General features: G+C 33.4%; 2 protein-coding genes across 4 annotated transcripts; both read left to right on the top strand.

Annotated features, from left to right (window-relative positions):
• Positions 1 to 7209: 7209 nt before the first annotated feature.
• On the top strand, positions 7210 to 18335 carry LOC122607889 (serine/threonine protein phosphatase 2A 55 kDa regulatory subunit B beta isoform-like). Of its 3 annotated transcripts, none has more exons than XM_043780960.1 (14): positions 7212 to 7425; positions 9047 to 9150; positions 9290 to 9388; positions 9502 to 9621; positions 11091 to 11297; positions 12410 to 12501; positions 13281 to 13399; positions 14744 to 14867; positions 15342 to 15465; positions 16186 to 16254; positions 16347 to 16438; positions 16521 to 16598; positions 17081 to 17148; positions 17655 to 18335. In XM_043780960.1, exons 1-14 carry the CDS (start codon positions 7308 to 7310, stop codon positions 17789 to 17791), a joined length of 1551 nt encoding a protein of 516 aa, XP_043636895.1. In that variant the 5' UTR covers positions 7212 to 7307; the 3' UTR covers positions 17792 to 18335. The 3 variants fall into 3 exon arrangements, 2 of the variants coding, with proteins under 2 accessions (XP_043636895.1, XP_043636894.1); XM_043780959.1 differs by having other exon boundaries at positions 11091 to 11300; XR_006325121.1 differs by lacking the exon at positions 16347 to 16438 and having other exon boundaries at positions 7210 to 7425; positions 11091 to 11300; positions 16439 to 16598; positions 17655 to 17679.
• Positions 18336 to 19595: 1260 nt separating this feature from the next.
• On the top strand, positions 19596 to 20907 carry LOC122607849 (dof zinc finger protein DOF1.7-like). The gene has a single exon (XM_043780915.1). It carries the CDS (start codon positions 19886 to 19888, stop codon positions 20534 to 20536), a length of 651 nt encoding a protein of 216 aa, XP_043636850.1. The 5' UTR covers positions 19596 to 19885; the 3' UTR covers positions 20537 to 20907.
• The last annotated feature ends 13 nt before the right edge of the window (positions 20908 to 20920 follow it).

Below are 20920 nucleotides of genomic sequence, written 5' to 3'. Positions count from 1 at the left end.
ACACCATCCATATTTTCAAATACAATAACTTTATCTCTACAAACATATATAGAGATGTATATGAGTGTAAAAAGTATTTCAATTTTCAATAGTAGAAGGGGAAGGGTCAAATGGATCTAAGAGGACTCCCATTATGGAGCCAGTGGTGTGGACTTAAGCTTTTCAGGGGCCTTAAGCGAGATTAATTTTGGGAGCCTAATTGATTAAGATACAAATTAAAGTAAATATAGGAACTAAAAAAAAAATAGTTTATCTTATATAGTAGGCTCCTATGTGAAAAAGAACGCAAAGAAGTAAAATTTTATTGCACCATCTTTATGAGAAAGTCTTTCGTATAATCAAAGATTTATCACTAACTCATTGTTGGAAATCTTTTCTGAGAGAGAAAATTAATGGTCACACTTTTTTAATTTCTTAATAGTTAGTTTTTTTTTCCTTTTTTCCTTGAAGGTTGTAACTTCATTTGTGTGATGTCTTTTTTTTTAAGCTCAATCATTAGACCATGATGTTTATTTGCCTATTTGTTTTATTGGGCATTTTTGTTACCCTTGTATAGTAATAACATCTAACATAAAAGTTCAAAGTATAAAACATTAAGCCCAAAATATAAAAATTAAAGCCTTTGTATTTTGGGGGCCTTAGGCCCATGCCTAACCTCCTAGTATTGTAAAGTCGGCACTTTATGAAGCATACCAATTGCTCATCCACACGCGTCACTTATGTGGAACTATCTGCACCTTCTGGTCCCTTTTTGTCACTTTTTTACTTCGTTTGGTTAGCCGACGAGCCAAAGATGAGGTGTGCATAGGTCCACTTAATTTCTTAACCACAAGCGCTTTTTTTTATCTGATAAAAGGTAGTATGGTGATAGAAAAAGGTAAAGCAATGAGGAAGCAAACTATTGTTGATAGTATTGTGTCAATTGAAAATCAGTTTTAAAAGGGATAAGATGGAGCTGATGCGATAAAACTGACAGAGCACTCATGTATGTACCATTAAGAGCATTCTAGACCACACAGTTAGAGTTACTCATCGTCCTGTATTCAACAAATATTTTTATCTTTTAACACCTTACAACTCCTCTCACATCCCGTCACATACGTTCCATCTTGAAACACTTCCCCCATCATCCACATGTACAAACCATTGGATAACAATCCGTCATTCACATAACTAATTATAACATACCACCCCGTCACTTTATGGTAATTAATAAATTGGGTTAAGTACTTTTTTCATCTCTGTGGTTTTTCGATTTTGCAATTTTCATCTTAGTCGTTAACTTTTGGTTAAAATCATCCCTGTGGTTTGCATTTCGTCCCACGTGAGGGGCATTTTTGTCTTTTCACCCATCTTCATGGTTTGTCCCTATGGTTAAGTGCAAAATTCGTTCTTATGGTTTGTCGTTTTTGCATTTTTTATCCTTGTATTTAACAAACCTCCAAACAAGAATTTAATCAAAAATCAAAACAATCAAAAAATCAAAAATTACTTATATATACCTACATACGAGGATCTAGTTTAATACCGGCCGGTACGACAAATTTAATTTCTTTTATTTTTTTATAAAAATGTTATTAAATTTACTGCAATTTAACAAAATAGACAAAATATAGTTACTATTCACTCAAAAATAATACCAAATAGGTACTTTATAACAAAATATAAGTTTTAAAGTTCACAAATTACAAAAAAAAATAACATTAAAGTATTATAAAAATAATTATGAAAAAAATTCAAAAAATAAAAATTAGAATACCAGAAATACCAGAACCGTAATACCGGAAATAGCTGTATCGAAGTACCCTCTGATACTGGTATTACGGATAATATTACCGATAATTAAAATATTGTATGTACGTGTTTGCATTTGAAGGTGATTGGTGAAATCCTCAAATGTAGGTATATATAGGTTTTAGTTTTGTTTGGATTAGATTGTTACCAGATATTTTTGTTTGTTTTGATTTGTTTTAAAAGTTCTCCTGGATTTGTTAACGGCGAGGATGAAAATGCAAAAACGACAAACCACATGGACAATTTTTGTATTTTAGTCTATAAAAAGACGAAAATTCCCCTCACATGACTTGCATGTGAGGCAGGTAACGGCAAAGTGATAATGGCACGGATGAAATGCAAACCACATGGATGATTTTAGCTAAAAGTTAACGGTGAAAATAAAAACTGCAAAATCGAAAAACCATATGAACGAAAAAGGTACTTAACCCTAATAAATTATATCTATATATTAATACAAACAGAAGGATGAACAGTAGCTTTGATGAATAGTGAAACATGCTGGCAGGTAGCTGTGCAGCTGCCTGCTTAATTTTTTTTAAAGTAGCTTTGATGAATAGTGAAACAGGCTGGCAGGGAGCTGCGCAGCTGCCTGCTAGCCTGCTTATTTTTTTTAACACGTGTCAAGCATTTTTGTGGGTTTATCATATTGTTTTTATTTAATGTTTTTTTAAAGATTTCGTCTATCTCTGTTTTTGATCTGTTATCCATATTTTTTATAATTTTTTTTGTCTCACCCGGTATTACCTTTTGGATTTTACCACGTCGCAACCCTTTTTGGTTTTTCTTCCGCAGCTGCCTGTCAGTCTGTTTTTTTTTACTAAATAAAACATGTGTGTCTAATATGCTAATTTTTAAGCGGGTTTATTATATTTATTTATGTTTGATATAACAAGCATGGACATATTTATATTCTTTTTTATGTTTGATATAACAAACATAGACATATATTTATATGTATATATTTTTTATGTTTTTGGTTCTTTGTGAACACCATTATGTACCACTTAATTTGTTTCAATCACACTCTTCTTCTTAGTGGTTTTAACTAATATGTTGAAAACTTATATTCAATTATTTTTTTATCGTACTTTTCTCCTTTGTGGTTTTAACTAATATATTGACAACTTACATTCAAATTTTTTACTTTCATTTTTTATTTTGGTTTATTGCACATATAAATTTAATGTATTTGTTACTATAAACTTTTAGAAACGTTTATGGTATTGACTTTAGACAAAATGTATTTCATATGTCAAAGCATTTACTAACATATATAACGACACATTATCTTTAACCACAATAATTGATACCATGTAATGCATAGAAGTAACTTAAAGTGCGTTTGCTCATATATATATATAGGGTAACATTCCAGTGAGAACATTCTTAAAATAAGAACGGTGAGAACACTTAAAAAACATCATTTTGATGCATTAAAAGTCCATAAAACTAACATATTGTTTAACTAATTATCATTATTTAAATGTATAACAACACATTGGCCTGTCAAAATCAAGAAAATCATGTTTTTTGTTTTGTGCATCCATCTTGGATGCATATTCTTCAAAATAATGCATCCACCAAAAAACGTGATTTTTTTGATTTTGACGGATCAATGTGTTGTTAAACACTTAAATAATGATAATTAGTTAAGCACTATGTTAGTTTTATGGACTTTTAATGCATCAAAATGTAGTTTTTAAGTGTTCTCATTTTAATTCCATTCTCATTTGAAAGCCACCCTATATATATATATACTAGATTTAGATCCCGCATAAAACGCGGGCCTTTTGATATAAACTTTTGTGTTTATTTTCGATTAGGTGATAGAAATGACACTCGTAAATTTATAAATTATATCTGGAGAACAATGGTTGATATGCTTTAACGGAATTTTCACAATTGGTTAACCTTATAGTGACTGTTGTTTTTATATGTGTTGTTATACTTCAAGTTATCTTCCTTTATTTTTGACAATAATGATATAAATAAAATATTTATTTTTTGCATACGAATGATAATGATAATGTTGTATTCTCTACTTGGTGCATTGCACACTTGAAAGTTATATACAGTAATAAACAAGGGACAACAGCAGACTTGCGTAGTTATTATAATTTGTCTTCTATTTTGTAATTTTTCGTTTTATGCATAGATGAAAGAATGCGAAACAATATATATAATGAAAAATAAGATCATTATCCGTTGCTGGCAAAGATATTCTTACATCATATTTCATAGATGTAAGATTTCAATATTTATTATCTGGATAGCAATAATGAATAATGCCCAAAACTTCATATTACAACTTGTTTGTGTGAAAAAGATTAGCTTTCACAAATGTCCCGACTTTACAAGCAATATCCGACGACAAGGATCCATTTGACACCAAGGAATCAATCACAAATTGTGACCAATATCTGACACCACAGGTTCCAATCAAATCTCAATTTTTCTCATACGAAGAATTAACCGGCATCACTAATGATATTGAAATCCAACCCAGAAGCCAGGTCAAAGGGCTTCTGTCTGACCCACTATGTAGCTCGAATAAGGTATACCTTTCAATCATCATTTCCTTGAAGCCTTTAAAATCATCACTCGTTAGGGTTTTAAAAGGTAAACATTGCCAACATTTGTTGTTGTATGCATGCTTAACCAAGAAACCACATGCCAGCTATCATTTATACCCAAAAAAGTCACATTTTTTAAGAAATTTGATAGAATTTAAATAACACAAAAGTTCTACAAAAATGGAGGTTTGTCACATGATTTATACCAATAAGCCTGTGCAGAAATCTTAAGATCCATGTGTAGCAAGATCCTGCAATGGCAACCCCATTAACGTCATAGTCGCACCAAACTTTGGCCATGTTTTCTCCTGGCGAAATCTAATCAACAAAAATTAAGAGCAAAAATGGTGATCCATTTCGACCAAATACATATCTTCAGACATACGTCATATCACCTTCAAAGATGTAATTAAAATTTTGAACGATTGATTACAAATAACTATTACAAATAACTAAAAAACAAATTTTAATAATAAATATCAGAAAAAACATACATGACTAACAAAAAATATAGTATTTTTCAAGAAATCCATATTTTTCAGATTAACGACTTGTGATGAGTTATGGTGAGATCTCACCAAAAATATATATAAAATCGGGGTGTCTAACCTTCAAGGGATGGAAATGTCTAACCTTCAAGGGAAGGAGATGCCTAGCCTTCAAGGGAAGGAAATGTCTAACCTTCAAGGGAAGGAGATGTCTAACCTTCAAGGGAAGGAGATGCCTAACCTTAAGGGAGGAGTTATCTAACCTTCAAGGTAAGGAAATGTCTAACCTTCAAGGGAAGGAGATGCCTAGCCTTCAAGGGAAGGAAATGCCTAACCCTAAAGGGAAGGAGGTGTCTAACCTTCAAGGGAAGGAAATGTCTAACCTTCAAGGGAAGGAGATGCCTAACCTTCAAGGGAAGGAGTTGTCTAACCTTCAAGGGAAGGAAATGTCTAACCTTCAAGAGAGAGTGGTTATTGAGGCTTAGAGAGAGAGGGGAGAGGCTAGTAAAAGAAAGAGAGAAGGGAGGACCTTCACAAGTGGCCCGGCGTCTAAATTAAGCAAATATGAGAGAGGGAGAGTCAAGAGAGAGAGGGACTAATCCTAAGGAAAGGAAGGAGTCTAGATCTAGTCTAAATTAATTAATATATATACATTTATATTAAAAGGTCGGCGCAAAGGAAGGAAAGGATGGGGGCCCAGCCGAGTTTTCAAGGAAAGAGGATCCACCCTCGGCGAGGCTTAAGAAAGAGTCTAACCTTTCATACCTCTCATATTTATATTTATACACACATAAATATAAATATCTACTCTAATAAATAAAGGTAGGGTCTTCGAGTTCAATATCTCGACGTATACTCCAGAACCTTCCATATCTCGTACTGGGCCAGAGCCCATTTCTGACAGGCCCAAGTTAAGATGTGACCTAATTGTCAGTCTATAAATACTCCTTATCATTGGCCGTCACACCATTCATAGACATTCATTCACAATCAATTCATTATTTATCACACACTTTATATAATATTCTCTGCAACAGCAGAAGAATATACAGAAGCAATAATACATAGATTCATCATCAATCAATCATTACATATTACTAATATCCTCCATAGATCGATACATCTCTATGGGAAAATCATCATGCACCTTAGATTCGTCAAGAATTTATTAGGTTTGCACTATTTCGTAGGAGATCTTGATGATTTTCTTGGTTAAACCTACTTTGTGATTGAGCTTAACAATCCATGCTCAAACAACTTGAGATCTAAAAAAGTAAACTATGTATACATAAATAAATAAAAGATGATTTAAAAATCCTAATCAAATCTTTATTTTGAAACCCTAATATATAAATCATAAATCATAAAAGAAAAACTTACCAATGATGAATCGATGTTGATGATGAATCAATAACAAATCTAAAACGGATGATGACGATGAACCTGAAATTTTTTTGCTAATGTAAAGAGAGAGATGTTGATGATGAATCTAAGAAGTTGTATCTGATTATGTATCAAAATATAAAGCATACCTTGATTAAACATATAACAAGATGGAGATTAATTCGTGATATTTAATCTCATGGAACATCAAATTTGAAGATTTGATTTTTGAATAAAGAGAGAGATATGGAAAATGAGATCTGATTTTTTTCTTTTGAATATAGATATGATGGATCAGATTTTTGAATATAGATAAGGCTTCTGGCTTCCCAAAGAAGCTTTATCTCCACACACTTAAACACCATAAAATACCTACAAATTTCATCACCCATGACATCAGAAAACCAACGTGGCATATCTAAAAACTCGACAACAAAGCAATTCTTAGGTCACAATGTTTCTTCCTTTAGTAGTAAAGGGAGATATATATATATATTTAAAACAAGGGGATAGCAAGTATGCTGCTAGAAGTACCATACTTACATGATTTTGTGAGGGAGATGATTTTGTATTTACACATATAATTTTCAGGGAAGGAAAGATTGTGAGCGGAAATAAAGGAGAATATATACTTTTAGCATTATATTTGTTTTTTCCATAAACAAACCTATTAATGACTTAATGTTTTTTAATTAAACTTTTGGAAATTTGACTTAGTTACCCTAGAATAATAACCGCGGGGCCTAATTTTACTAGTTTGTATTATTGAGTGAGAGAGAGAGAGAGAGAGACTGAGAGAGAGGAAACAAACTTTTGGTGAACCGTTTGGTCACATTTCGTTTTTCCGATTTCCCCCAAAAATTTCTAGAGAGAGAAAGAGTTTGCGAGGAATTTTTTTAGAGAGAGAAAATGTGTTTGTGATTTCCAGAGGGAGAAATTATATTATAACTATAATTATAATTATATAATTGATGAATCTGAGATTTTGGAGATTTGAGACTGATTGATGGAAATTAGAGTGTGAGATTGATTTGATTTGAGTGAGTGATTTAATAATTGAAAAGCGATGAACGGTGGAGATGCGGCGGCGGCAACAGCTGCTCCGGACGGTCCACCGTCTCCGCTTGACTGGAAGTTCTCTCAGGTTTTCGGTGAACGCACCGCCGGTGAAGAAGTTCAGGAAGGTACAATATAATCTAATATATGTATGTATAGTCTGTATTTGGATCAATACTCCGACCGAATTGTATTGAATGAAATATGTATATGAAATATAGTTATTGAATTATTAGAGATTTTAAGAAATGATTGGTTAGGTTTTAGTAGATTTTGGAAAGGAGTGGGAATGATAAAGTTACATCTTTAATATTGATGTTAAATCTAATCTGGAGTAAGTATCGAAAAGCGTGTTATGTTTACTTTTTGATCTCATTTGCATGGTGCCAGTGCAATGTGGCGGGAAGGTATTAGTTTAGGGGAGTCTCTGGTGGTCTATGGCAGTCGTTTACTCGTTTACGTTTCTGTGAGGCTCTGGTTGTCTTGTTGGTGTAAGAAAGGCGGAGGGTGTTGGATCTATTTGATCTAATAGTGGGGGAGATGTTAAATGCTTTATGTAATACAAATAGTATAGATATGTATGTATGCTTTTAGGTGTTGTGGATGTTTGTGCTTGTGAATAAGACACCATAGGTTTATTTAGTTGAGGAGGTATAATCACGTGTATATAGTTCTTGTTTTCATAGCAAAAGTATAGTCAAAGGTGGATACTTTTATGCAACTACATACTTGGAGCATTCTTTATCTTTCAGAATTGCAAGGTCCCACATATAACGGTGATTTGTTATTGTTGCTGCTTCATTTTGTTTCTTAATAATTTAATATGAACCTAGAGTTAGTGCTTGCTATAATGTCTTTGGATTCAAGTTGCAAGTGAGATTATCTTCACTTGGGCTTACTTGGAATGCTATATAGCCTTCTAAGCTATTAATCATTAAAGCTTATTTGGCATCTGTTAAAATACGAGAAATTGACTGGTAGACATTTTATTTCATCTTAATCACTTCTGGACTTCTTTTTAGTTTCAGGAATATCCCCTTAGGTGGTACTTCTGTTAAAAGGCAGGCTATAAATGAAAATTTGATTTGATTTTGGTCACAACTTTCATCACTAAGGTTGCTTTGGTAACTATAGGATCCAGAACTTAATTTTACTGTATGTGGCCTTTCAAAAATTAATAATAATAAAAATTCTATTGCATGTGAAATTAAAGAGTATTGGCACAAAGTTATTGATTTTGTCAAATTTATATTTCATCAGCAGTGTCTTGAGTTCTACTCACTGTTCACTGTTCCCTGATCATGACTTTATAAATGATTAAATTCCAAGATTTGCAATCATCTGGTTGGTATTGTATTTCTTTGTTTCTATTATGCAATTACCTAGTCTGATAGTCTCTACTTTTATAAAGGTCTCTGAGATCAATCTGTTTGCTATTGTTAATTATTAACTGAAACATTTTAAGGCGTTGCCTTTCTTATCTATATTCTCCCACTCCCCACTGTTTGTATCTCACCAGAATTATGTTGCAGGTCTTTGCAATATTGATCATAGTATTATTTTCATTTAAAAGGTTATATAAGAAGCTTTTGAGTGCACTTGTTGGGTCTTGGATTGTTGCAGCTTTCGTATGCACTTGTTTGTGTATCTGATAAAGTAGATTTTTTGGATAAAGCTTAATCATATGGTTTTATTCTACTTGTTTTTCATTATGTCATAGTTCAGTGATGAATAAGTGATTTTATGCAGTTGATATCATTTCGGCTATTGAATTTGATAAAAGTGGTGACCATCTTGCCACCGGTGATCGGGGTGGCAGGGTAGTATTATTTGAGAGGACTGATAAGAAAGAGGTCAGTTATCTCATATTAAATATTTCTCATGTTCTATTGAGATAAGGATTTTTTTGCATGTTCTACATTTTTTGTTGTTTCTACTGTCTTAACTCTTAACTCTCTTTTTGCTCACAATTTTCAATGCTTGGTTGTGTAGCAAGGTGGAAATAGAAGGGATTTAGAGAAGATTGATTACTCGATTAGTAGGCATCCGGAGTTCCGCTACAAAACTGAGTTCCAGAGCCATGAACCCGAGGTTTCCTGTCTTGTTTTTTTTAGCTGTTTCCCTCCTGAGCAGTTTTTCGCTAAGGCCTCTATGATCATCTATGGACTATGGTTTACTTATTAGTGTCCATCTTCTGCTTTTAGTTTGATTATTTAAAGAGTTTGGAGATCGAGGAGAAAATAAACAAAATTAGATGGTGCCAGACAGCTAATGGAGCCCTCTTTCTTCTGTCTACCAATGATAAAACCATTAAATACTGGAAGGTAATTATCATTTTACTTGCATTTGTTCTTGTGATATGCTCGCTTATATATCTGATATTCAACTTGTACGGTGACCCATCTGTTTTTTGCTCGATAAACTTATACGCCTCTATAATAATGTTGTTTGATAGCCTATTATGCTTAAAAAGTATAACTTTTGTCTTATTGGTTTTACAAATCTTTTCAGAGCCTATTTTTTGTTTTCAATATGTCCTCTCATTTGATAGTGTAAAGGTAAGGGCATCATTTTAGGCGTCCATTGAAGGAAAGATTTGCAGATTTGAAATTTATAGATGCACTTAACAACTTAACATGGTAAAATGAAATATGACATCATGACTATATAGGCACTATAGGCATAGCTATATATATTGTAGATGTAAGTAAAAGCACACTGGCTGGTTTTTGCTAATTACTGTGCATTTGGATGGAGTTCTCCTTTATCGTCAGTTTTAACTAGACTGATAATTTCAGAGGATCTAATATCTGGTGGTAGTGAATCTTTTTAATACTAGTACTGGCACAGTAGCATTAGCACGGTACCCACGCAATGCGGCGGTGTTCGTAGCGGCGACGGTGTGGTGGTGGGGGACGACTGTTGATGGTAGAGGCGGCTTCGAGTGGTGTAGATAATTGATGTAAAAGTAATTGATGTAAAGGGTTAATGGAGATATTTTAAAAGATAAAGGACTGCTAGTGTAATATAATTATTAAGGGTATTTTAGACATTTTCCCTCATGTAGCTTTCAACATGGGGGCCTATTCTTTTTATAAGATAGTATAGAAGTATAGATAAGATAGAAATGTGTGTTTACCTTAACTAGTAGTAGAATATTAGCTTTTTACATCTTTTTAATTTTGATTAGAAATGTGTGCTTTTATAGTGTTGTGCAACTCCACCTAACTGCACCTTTGCTGTTTTAAATGTAATAGTTATGTAGAGATTTCAACAAATTAATAGTGTGGGTAGGATGAAAGACAGTAGAAGAGTCTATTGGTGTGTATCATGTATTTGCTTTTGAATTATAATGTCAACGTGTCCCGAAATAACCAACTTATAAGTTTTTTTGTTTATTCTGAAGAAGGTCTTGATTAGAGTTTACCGTATCCTTTTGTCACTTGCAGAAGATTATGAGATGGTTTTCTTAGCAGTGACTTGCATTCTTGACTGTTAGTTGTTTGCTTTGTTTAAGGTGTGTAAACAATTTTTTGTTAATATACTCATTACATTAGATATTTAAAGTCAGCATTTAGTCGAAACAACTGTAATTCTCAGCTAGCACGTTAAAATAAAAAACTGTTAGTATTGACGTTGGGCTGATATGGTCCAGCTTTGCATTATTTTATTTTTTATTTTTTTTGCATTAGTATTAACTTTCAGGCAAGTCATGTTATATGTTGACCTGTGAAATGTCTTGTTATGGGGTACATCTTGTTGAAGTTTTAAAACTTACCTTCAACTTGCGCAGGTCCAAGAGAAGAAGATCAAGAAAATTGCTGAGATGAGCATGGAGCCTTCTAAAGCAACCGGAAATGGCAATGTTGCTAGGTCAAACATTACTTCCACCCCTAAGCCTCATCTTGCAAATGGCGGTTTCACTGAAAAATCTTACGCTGGTCTAAGCAATGACTTTTTATTTCCTCCAGGGGGCATCCCATCACTTCAATTACCTGTGGTAGTTGTACCTATACCTGATATGTTTATCCATCTTGTGTTTGCTTGTGGAAGTTGTGTTGCCCAATACCTCTCTTGTCTTCCATTTTAACATATGATCTTGATAATGCGTAAACAGTTGCCCCCAGCGCATAGCCTAGTTGGTTCCATAAATTGGGGTGTTTGGAAAATATCCTATTTCCCATCTGGAGTCTAGGGGAACCTAACTTTTTAGAAAATCCTTTGGTGAAGGTGGATCAGTTGGTTGGGACACCATCTGAGTGGGTCGCTAGGTGAGCATGATTTATCTTCCACGTGATGGGCCTGGGGAGGTATACTATAGGCCAGTTGGGGTTGTTGAAATTTAAATTTTGGGATGATAAATAGTTAGTGAATGTGGACTAGATAGCACAATATACAAAACTGCTACAGTGCTACTTGTAGAAAAGTCTGTCTAGTAAATTTTGTAAGTTGTAACGTCTACCCATTTATTTACAATTGATTGGGGTTATTCTTTATGTAGAGCCAGTCAAATGGGTTTTACAAAAGGCTTTAACTAGAAATGCGTCAAGTGTACCTAGTTTTTTTTAACGGGTTGAAATTCATCCAGAGTATATTGAAATGCGGTTCAGTAATCATTTAGAATTACACAGAGACATATCTTTATGTATCACAAATTTGAAAAGTATAATCCATACTAAAAAGGTATTGGCTCTTTGGTTCTATTACCCAACTTTTCCAAAGCGTTCATCTTGCTGCCCTACTGTCTAGTCTCACTCATGGTCATCTGGGCATGAGGATGGTTCCTGATGAACATGCAGTAAAACAGTATTTATATGTTTAGGTCACCAAAGCAAAGGTGTTGTCCCGCTTAAAAAGTTTCATTATTAATGTATTTAGCTATCTTTGAGCGTGATATTGTATGCATGTGCTTAGGACTGCTTATATGCAGATCAAAACAACAATTTTCTTCGATTATTCACTTTCAAATTTCTTTGCTGGTACAAGCTAAATTGTTGAAACTAACATTTGCAGAGCTGCTTTCATATTTGCTACCTCTCTCCATAACATTATTTTTACCTCCTTAAATGCTTTGTTTATACACTAGTGTAACGCCCAAGGGTATATTTGTAGGTAACTAGCAATGAGACCAACCTTTTAGCAAGATGTAGAAGAGTGTATGCTCATGCACATGACTATCACATCAATTCAATCTCGAATAACAGGTTTGGGATTTAATTTTTTAAAAGTGTTTAGCTTTCATTTCACTTGAGTAAGCATGTTCACTCTACAATGCTTGTCTTGTTGTGCTACTTACCATGAAGAATGTTATTCTGCATATCCTTGATTAACGAGCCCTTTTAATATGTAACAAAAGCTTTTATGTTTTAGTTACATAAGTTGGCCTAGAAATCAGACCATTCTGCTCATGGGTAAAAATAGATTAGATAAACATCTTGGGTGTAGTTAGGGAATGGGTTCGGAAGCTTTTACCAGATTACCCTTGTTAGGCTGCAGATTACTTCTATACTTGGAAAACTTTTTGTTTGTATACTATTAGTAGAATTACTTGCCTTTTTATACCCACACTTCTAATTTACGGTTCTGTGTCTGTGCTGAGTTGGTATGTGTATGTTTAATTGTTACAGTGGTTAGAATTTCCTTGTCTATGGTTGATTGCTTGAACTAGTAAATGGTTTGGATATTGGGAAAAATGTGCTTTCTAACTTCTGGTATTTTGGTTAAATGCCAAGTGTGAACTGTCACTATATGTTAGTAACTTGTAAGGAAATCAACTTTGGTTTAGCGGCTTAATCTTATGGTGCTTTACAAAATCTGCTTCATAGTTACATACTTCATATTCCCTGGCTCTATTTAATTTTTGCTAATATATGTTGGATGCGATATCATTTGTGTTAAGGAGTGATCCATTTGGTTATGATCTTTTGTATGAATTAGTTTTCTTAAACTTCTTCTGATCATCCCCTCCCCTTATTTACATAAGTGATGGTGAAACATTCATCTCTGCTGATGATCTTCGGATAAACCTTTGGAATTTGGAAATTAGTAACCAGAGTTTCAACATTGTGGATGTCAAGCCTACAAACATGGAAGACCTCACCGGTACGGTATTTTTAGTAATGATCAAGCGTATAAATCAGTTTCATATGTGCACTATGTATACCAGCATTGCGTATTCATTATGGTTAATTGTTTGCTGATCTGCTAACTTTTGTTTTAGATCTATACATCAATATCATAAACAATTTGAATATTTTTATAGTTTATATGTGACGTATATGCAAGATGCAATTAGGGAATATGTTATGAACTGGAATGCCATGCTGTCTTGTGAATCGTCTGAAACTATACTAGAATTTACATATATGACCAATGCTGTAAAACTCAGCCTACTCAGTCGAGACTCAGCGATTACCTGTTACTAGGTTAGTGGCCGAGTCGAGTTGACCCTACCTGGCCTCAAAAACTGCTGTGATTCAAAACTCAGATTACTCGGCTAAATGCTCTGTCTCAGTTTGAAGTTTTTCACAATTGTGTTAATGTTTCTAATTATATTTCTAGGGTCCTATAAACATTTATGCATATGTTTAAACTTTGAAATATATGATTCTATGGTCATGTGAACATAATATAAATATAATTTCAAAATTTATGTATATAATTTCCAACATTGAGTTTTCCCTGAGTATTCAATGTCTATAAGTCGATTACTCACTACAAGGTACCCGAACACTACGGTAGCGCTTATTGAGTTTGTCAACTTTGCATTTGAAATTAGAGTTCATTCATGCCTTATTCTTGAAGGTTACTCTTTCTTTGGGGTGTTCTATCTCTCTCTGTACTTATAAACGGGTCAATTTGGGTGGTTTTATCACTTTATCTCATAACATATTGGTAAAGGATCTAACTAAGAAGCAAACTAGTACCAAGGGCATAACGCAGTAGTTATTGAGGTGACCCCACCAACTAAAAGGTGTGGGTTCAAGTCTCATTTAGGAAATGTGTGGTAATATTGTTTGGATGCTTGTGTTTCTGACATATAGGAACTGTTTTGAAGGATTAAACAGTCTGAAAGTTATCTTAAGTACATTAATTATGTATTTATTACCACAAAGAAGTGTAAATAAGTCTGTTGTTTGACCAACCTGACCTATTTGACTATAATAAGTTATTACGCTTTTTTACCCATTGTGTAACCGCCTGACCTACCGAATTTGCCACCTCCGGTTTTCACTTACCGATGTATTGTCTCTGTTTTTGTTAATATATTGCTTCACAACACTCCATTTGGAGAGACTGGGTGTTCATAATACTCTCCCCTTACATTGTTCCCTTTCTTACAACCAGTCGAGCTTATTATGTGGCACTTTTTTATGTTGATTATTTGGTCACTTGTTTGATGATATAAAACATTGGGGGCCTTGACGATAACTCCACTATGTGCAGAGGTCATTACATCAGCTGAGTTTCATCCTACCCATTGTCATACACTAGCATATAGTAGTTCGAAAGGATCTATTCGTCTTATTGACTTGCGTCAGTCTGCCCTCTGTGACAAGCATTCAAAATTGTAAGTATTCTGGGGCATTTTGTGCCCTCTAACTTTAATTCTACTTTTTTGTTTCTTCTGTTTTGTGCTACTGTGCGCATTTCCTAAACTTGCAAGCTGTTAGTTAGCAAGTTTGAGCCTCCTTATCTAAATTTGTCCATCGCCCAATCGTCTAAAACTTGGCTGAACGACGTCCAGTGTCAAATGGGCTGACGACGTCCAGTGGTTCGAATGTTTCAGAAAATGTTCTTAAAAGGTTGATACTTTCTAGAAATAATGAGAAAGTTATATTATGGCTTCAATAATGTTGTTTTAATAGTGTATCTTATACTTGGTACTATTGGTAGGCATCAAAAATTGGATTAAAAAGTGTTGACAGTTCGGATTCATTTAGAGAACAGTTTTTTAGGTTCTTTTATTCTGTTTTTATTCATTCATTCTGGCATTTGTAACCGCTTTCAGAAGCTGAGGAAGCAATAACATATTCTGGTATAGGTTTGAAGAAAAGGAAGCACCTGGTTCAAGATCATTTTTCACCGAGATAATAGCATCAGTTTCAGATATTAAGTTCGGAAAAGATGGAAGATACTTACTTAGCCGTGATTATATGACCCTTAAGGTTTGTTATTCATTCTTCTCTATTATCTACTTTCACATGGGTTTTCTTTACAGAAAGACGTTACTAGCATTGGAGATATATGTTTTCTTATCTTTTAATTTCCTAATGTTAGCTCCTTTAGAAAAAAAAGAGATTATGTCAGCAACAGCTTGTCATGCACATTTTACATATCTCTGTGTCTTTAAATTTAACGTATTAACTAAGTTACAAAATACTTATTTTAGCGTATGTTGTACATAGCTGGTGCATTTTTTTGTTGGCACATGCTTCAATAGCTGAATACATTCCTTGTTTAAGTAGAATTGTTTAATGGGACAATGTTCTATATTGTTAGATGCAACAATTTGCTGTTTTACCTAAGCCACTAAGTACTTCGTGATTATTTTTGGTATTTTTGTATTTATTTGTTTCTTTCATTTTTATCTTAGAGACTAGATGCTTTGTGAATCGTTAATTTTCAAGTTGCATGTCTTTCAGTACATGAGAAAGTTGTGAAACGGTTCTGCAAAAATTTTGTCATAAAGAATTAGCAAAGGAAATATTCTATTTTGTTGTCACTATATAATAACACATAATAAGCATGTACATCTCAAGAAGTTGAATATCATATTTGCACCTGTTCGATACCGATTGTTGTGTTATTTCCTTGCTAGTTATGTATATGTCAAAAATTGTTACTATTGCTTTGAGTAGTTATTGTTTACTGAAATTCTCGTGCAGTTATGGGATATTAACATGGACTCGGGCCCAGTCTCCACATTTCAAGTCCATGAGTATTTAAGACCTAAGGTATACTTGTGTAACTTTTTGACTGAAGTTTTTGCCCATAAGCTTTCTTATAGGTTTGAGATTACTGATGATGCATATTTGAATATTTTCAGTTATGTGATTTATATGAAAATGATTCTATTTTTGATAAATTTGAGTGCTGTTTGAGTGGTGATCGTCAGCGTGTAGCAACTGGTTCTTACAGGTAGCATCTATTCCATATATCGGTTGCAGTTTTGGTTTCTTTGACCTCCCTTTCACTTGTCAAAATCAATATGATTTTCCAGCAATTTATTTCGTGTGTTTGGCTCTCACGTGGGAAGTACTGAAGCAACTACCCTGGAAGCTAGCAAAAACCCAATGAGGTATTTACCAATGTCTAAAATATATGCTAGATTAAGTATTAGGGAAAACTGGAAAAAAAGTTGAACAGTTCTATCCTTTTTTTTCAAAACAAATTTCAGTACCCTTGAATAGAGGTATGAGTGTCTACATCTCACATTCCCGATCCCTTGCCTGAATGGAATTGGGTATCCTTGTCGTTTTTGAAAATTTAGTATTTGTTAATTTTTAGAAAAACGCTGCTGTTTCGCAGTACAATATCTATGAGAACTTGTATGTGCAAAGAAAATGTCAGCTGTAATGACTACAATAATCGATTAATCGATAGAAGAGATTGTATTTATATGTAACACATGTATGACAGTGTTGAACATTTATTTTTTCCTAATTGTGATGTGTATACACCACACACACATACATATGTCTTTGAGATTATTGTTACCTTAATTATGAGTATGTTTAACAATTATGTGTTTAACAATAAACGATTTGATCACTTTCATAGAAGGCAAGTTCAGACCCCCTCAAGGCCTTCCAGATCCCTTAGCAGCATAACCCGTGCGGTTAGACGAGGTTAGTAGTTCTCTTTTATTTCCGGTCTAATCAAAGTTTGATTGTTATCCACATATCTAAAAGTTCCTAAAACAATGAACTAGAAGAATCCGGTCATTCCGTTGGAACAAAAATTGTACTGATTTTAATTTAGTAATTTTAATGTGTCAAAGTGGTATATTATTGGATGTTTGGATATGCATTTTGAAACTGATAATGAAACGTGTTACATGGGATTAAGTTTCGTGGGTAAATAAGTAATCTTAATAATTCTTGCATAATAATCAGTTTTGCCTGCCCAATTGAAATGTCATATGAGATTTGATCATCCAAGCTGATTTTAGAGTTCAAATCACTATTTCAAAACACTGAAACTATTATGTTAATACTTACTACTTCAACTCCTAATAATCTGCTAATCACAACACAAATTCAAACACCCCCTTCAACTTGTCATGGAATACAATTTTTGTTTTTTTTTTTTGCTAGCTGATTAATCTGAAAATTTTATATTAATCTCCCTACAGGAGGAGATACTTCCGGGGTTGATGCAAACGGAAATGCATTTGATTTCACAACAAAGTTGCTGCATCTAGCATGGCATCCTTCCGAAAGCTTAATTGCTTGTGCTGCAGCAAACAGCTTGTACATGTATTACGCGTGAAAATACTCTACGCTTGTTAACAAAGCTTTAGTGATATTCCAAGGCCTTTTATATCACTTCAAAGATCTCATCACAAAAGAAAAGGAGTTTTTTTCTGCCTATTTTTCTCCCCACCCTTGATTCGATTTATTAATTTTTTAAACCCTGGAGGACTTATTATAATTTTTGATCGGGTTGAAACTCGGAAAAGTTAACAGGGATCTTCAGAAACTCACTAATAGGATGGATAAATGGATGTCAGTTTTCTAGGTGTAGTTTTAGTAGGGAAGGAGCTCTGCTGCTAACTTTGCAGGCCATCAAGTTTGCATGTCTGATACCATTAAATTGTTTACCTTCAAAAATTTTTTTAGACCTATCTTTTTAATTTGCTTTTCTTTTGTTACTTATAGTTTCATCTATTATTTTGTAAAAGAACGATTCTTTAAGGACTTCAGATTTTTCAGTCGTTGCTCATAAGTTTGTTTAAAAAACCAAATTATTGGTGAAGTTTATGCAATTGTTGTATTAAATACGAGTATAATGTATTTGAACTTCAATTTTGGTAGCAAAGTTTGTAAAATTTATGATATGTTTTTATTTGCTTCATGAGTATGTAAGTTTGCATATCGATGATTGTTGTCTTTTTAATTAATTGTTATGTGATCTTTATAATACTAAAGTCTCTTTTCCGTAGCACTTTTAATAAATTTCTGATTCTATAATGATGTACTAGATGCATCCCAAGATACTTATGTCTACATATTTTGGCTATTGTCCCTATTTGTATTAATTTTGTGTTTTCCAAATATGTCCACAGTTCTAAATTTTCCAATGATATCTTTGAAAACATGAAATGAACATTTCCTTTGTTTCAATTTGCTTCATGTTGTGAGCCTTGTCGGTAAATGCTGATAATCGGTTGGTTATCCATATAACTTCTACGTTAGTAAAACTAACGGTGGAAGCAACCATACAATTTGTGATAGAAATAAGACGAGTTGTGATAGTACTATCATAATAGTGAAAAAAAATATATACTGTAGATATACATGTGCAAATCAAGAAATTGGCGGGGGCATTTGCCCGGGTTCTTAGGGTGGATAACGACACAACTACTCGTAAATCCACAAACATCATCAACAAAATTGGTGGGTCTCGTTCCACCCTTTTCGAGCAAGCTTCATTCATTTCACATTTTCACCCACTCCCACTACTTTATTTGGGTCCCATCTTTTGTTCAACGAAACAATGCTTTTGGCGATGTCACGGTTCTAGAAAATCTAATGTTTTCTTTCTTTCTTTCTATCCCATAATAAAATAGAATAAGATCGTTTCATATTTTACACTCTTTTTTTTTTTTCCGTAAACTCCACTAATCTATTCTTACAAAATTTAGAAAATGAGCCTCGAAACCATGTATTAAGTTAAATTCGGCATATCATATTTTCTTTCCAAACATAATACTCGTAGCATAGATGGAGCTCATATGTGGTTAGAGTGTACTCGACCCTTTTCAACCAACACATCTTCTTATATAAATTTTCATTTCAAATGTTAAATCAACTTGAGTGTTCATTCTAACTCTCTTCGTTAAACAACTGTTGTTTCTTAATAGCATATAGTTTCCCATTAATTCATTATTTGGAATGAAATTTATGTGACTAAGCTTACCATTCCCCAACAAATATTCCAACATAAAATTGAAAGAGACCATTACTTTATAGAGTCCTAATACTCATAGTGAATGGTGCTCGTCATTCTCACGCAGACTTTTCTCCATTCCATTTCATTCATCTTTCCATTCATATCTTTTCATACTTTCTAGCTAATCTCTCTAATGTAATTTCATCCTCAACAAATTAAAACACAACTCGATCCACATCTTTTACTACTTTTGCTAGAAAATCATGAAAGAAAATCTCATTTCTTTGTTTGAAATTCTTCATATTAGTTTTATTTGTTGATCATATTACTTTTTTTTTTTTTATATTTAAAACCCCTTTTCAAACAAGTATTTTTCTACTGTTTTTTGTTTATGAACAAATTTCATTACGTTGCTTGAACTCTTTGAAAATATTTTCATTGTTGATAATCTTATTATTAGGAACACGAAAAATGCAAGGTGACCATACATCATCAAAAATATTAATGAATATGAGCCCATCAAACTTTCAAGAGCAACAAGAAAATCTAAAATGTCCAAGATGTGAATCTATCAACACAAAGTTTTGTTACTACAACAACTACAATCTTTCACAACCACGGCACTTTTGTAAAAACTGTCGTCGGTATTGGACTAAAGGCGGTACTCTACGTAACATTCCCATAGGTGGAGGCACTCGCAAAAACAATAAACGTAGTTCATCAAACTACTCCAACAAAAGTAGTGTTTATTCTACTAATTCATCAAGTCCTGCGGTGGTGGAGCAGGCTCCACCGCACTCAGAGCAGAAAAATGAAGCTTCAAGTGGCATATATGGTTATGATAGTGATCAAATGGGAGGTGGTGGAAGTTTTAGTTCATTATTGGTGTCGACGACGACTCCTGGAGGTCAGTTTGCGAAGTTATTGATGGATGGATTGAGCCCGAATTTTGTCCATGGGTCTAATGATAATAGTTTGATACAAAATCCTAATAATGTGGGAGAATTTCAGAGTAATTTTATGAGTTTGAATCATAAAAGTAGTGATCAAAGTGTAAGTGAAGGAGTAGATAATGCATGGCCTGATCTTTCCATTTTCACTCCAGGTTCTAGTTTTAATTAGATTATATCTATGTCCTAAAGTTAAATATACACATAAATTAAGTAGACAACTATGAGAGGTTGTTCTTATTTTTTGCTTGTTTAGTTTGATGTTGTATTCTTTGAAATCTCTAAGGTGAGTGAGTTTGAAGTTCAATTGGTGGAGTACTATTAGCAATTAGCCATCAAGAACCAACCGGCTTGTAGTCAATCGGTATCGGTTATACTTTGTAATAGTGAGGTCGAGAGTTCAAACCATGTGATAGGTATAGTATTTAGTTTAATAGTTGGTTTGATCGATAAAAGAAATATTTATATAATAAATTAGGCATCAAGAAATTTGGTTTTTCTTAGTGGAGTGTATTTATGAAATTGTTTGCAAGTTGGTTATTACATTGTTTGCATT

Source organism: Erigeron canadensis, chromosome 7 (genome assembly GCF_010389155.1).
Source record: "Erigeron canadensis isolate Cc75 chromosome 7, C_canadensis_v1, whole genome shotgun sequence".
In the NCBI taxonomy this organism is placed as follows: domain Eukaryota; kingdom Viridiplantae; phylum Streptophyta; class Magnoliopsida; order Asterales; family Asteraceae; genus Erigeron; species Erigeron canadensis.
This window is presented reverse-complemented; position numbering and strand designations above follow the sequence as displayed.

Bases quoted from the DNA above. Each gene is read 5' to 3' on its own strand.
- LOC122607889 (XM_043780959.1), top strand. From the start codon at position 7,308: ATGAACGGTGGAGATGCGGCGGCGGCAACAGCTGCTCCGGACGGTCCA. The intron at 9,622-11,090 runs GTAATTATCATT...CAACTTGCGCAG, and splicing joins AAACCATTAAATACTGGAAG to GTCCAAGAGAAGAAGATCAA. The intron at 13,400-14,743 runs GTACGGTATTTT...CACTATGTGCAG, and splicing joins AAACATGGAAGACCTCACCG to AGGTCATTACATCAGCTGAG.
- LOC122607849 (XM_043780915.1), top strand. From the start codon at position 19,886: ATGCAAGGTGACCATACATCATCAAAAATATTAATGAATATGAGCCCA.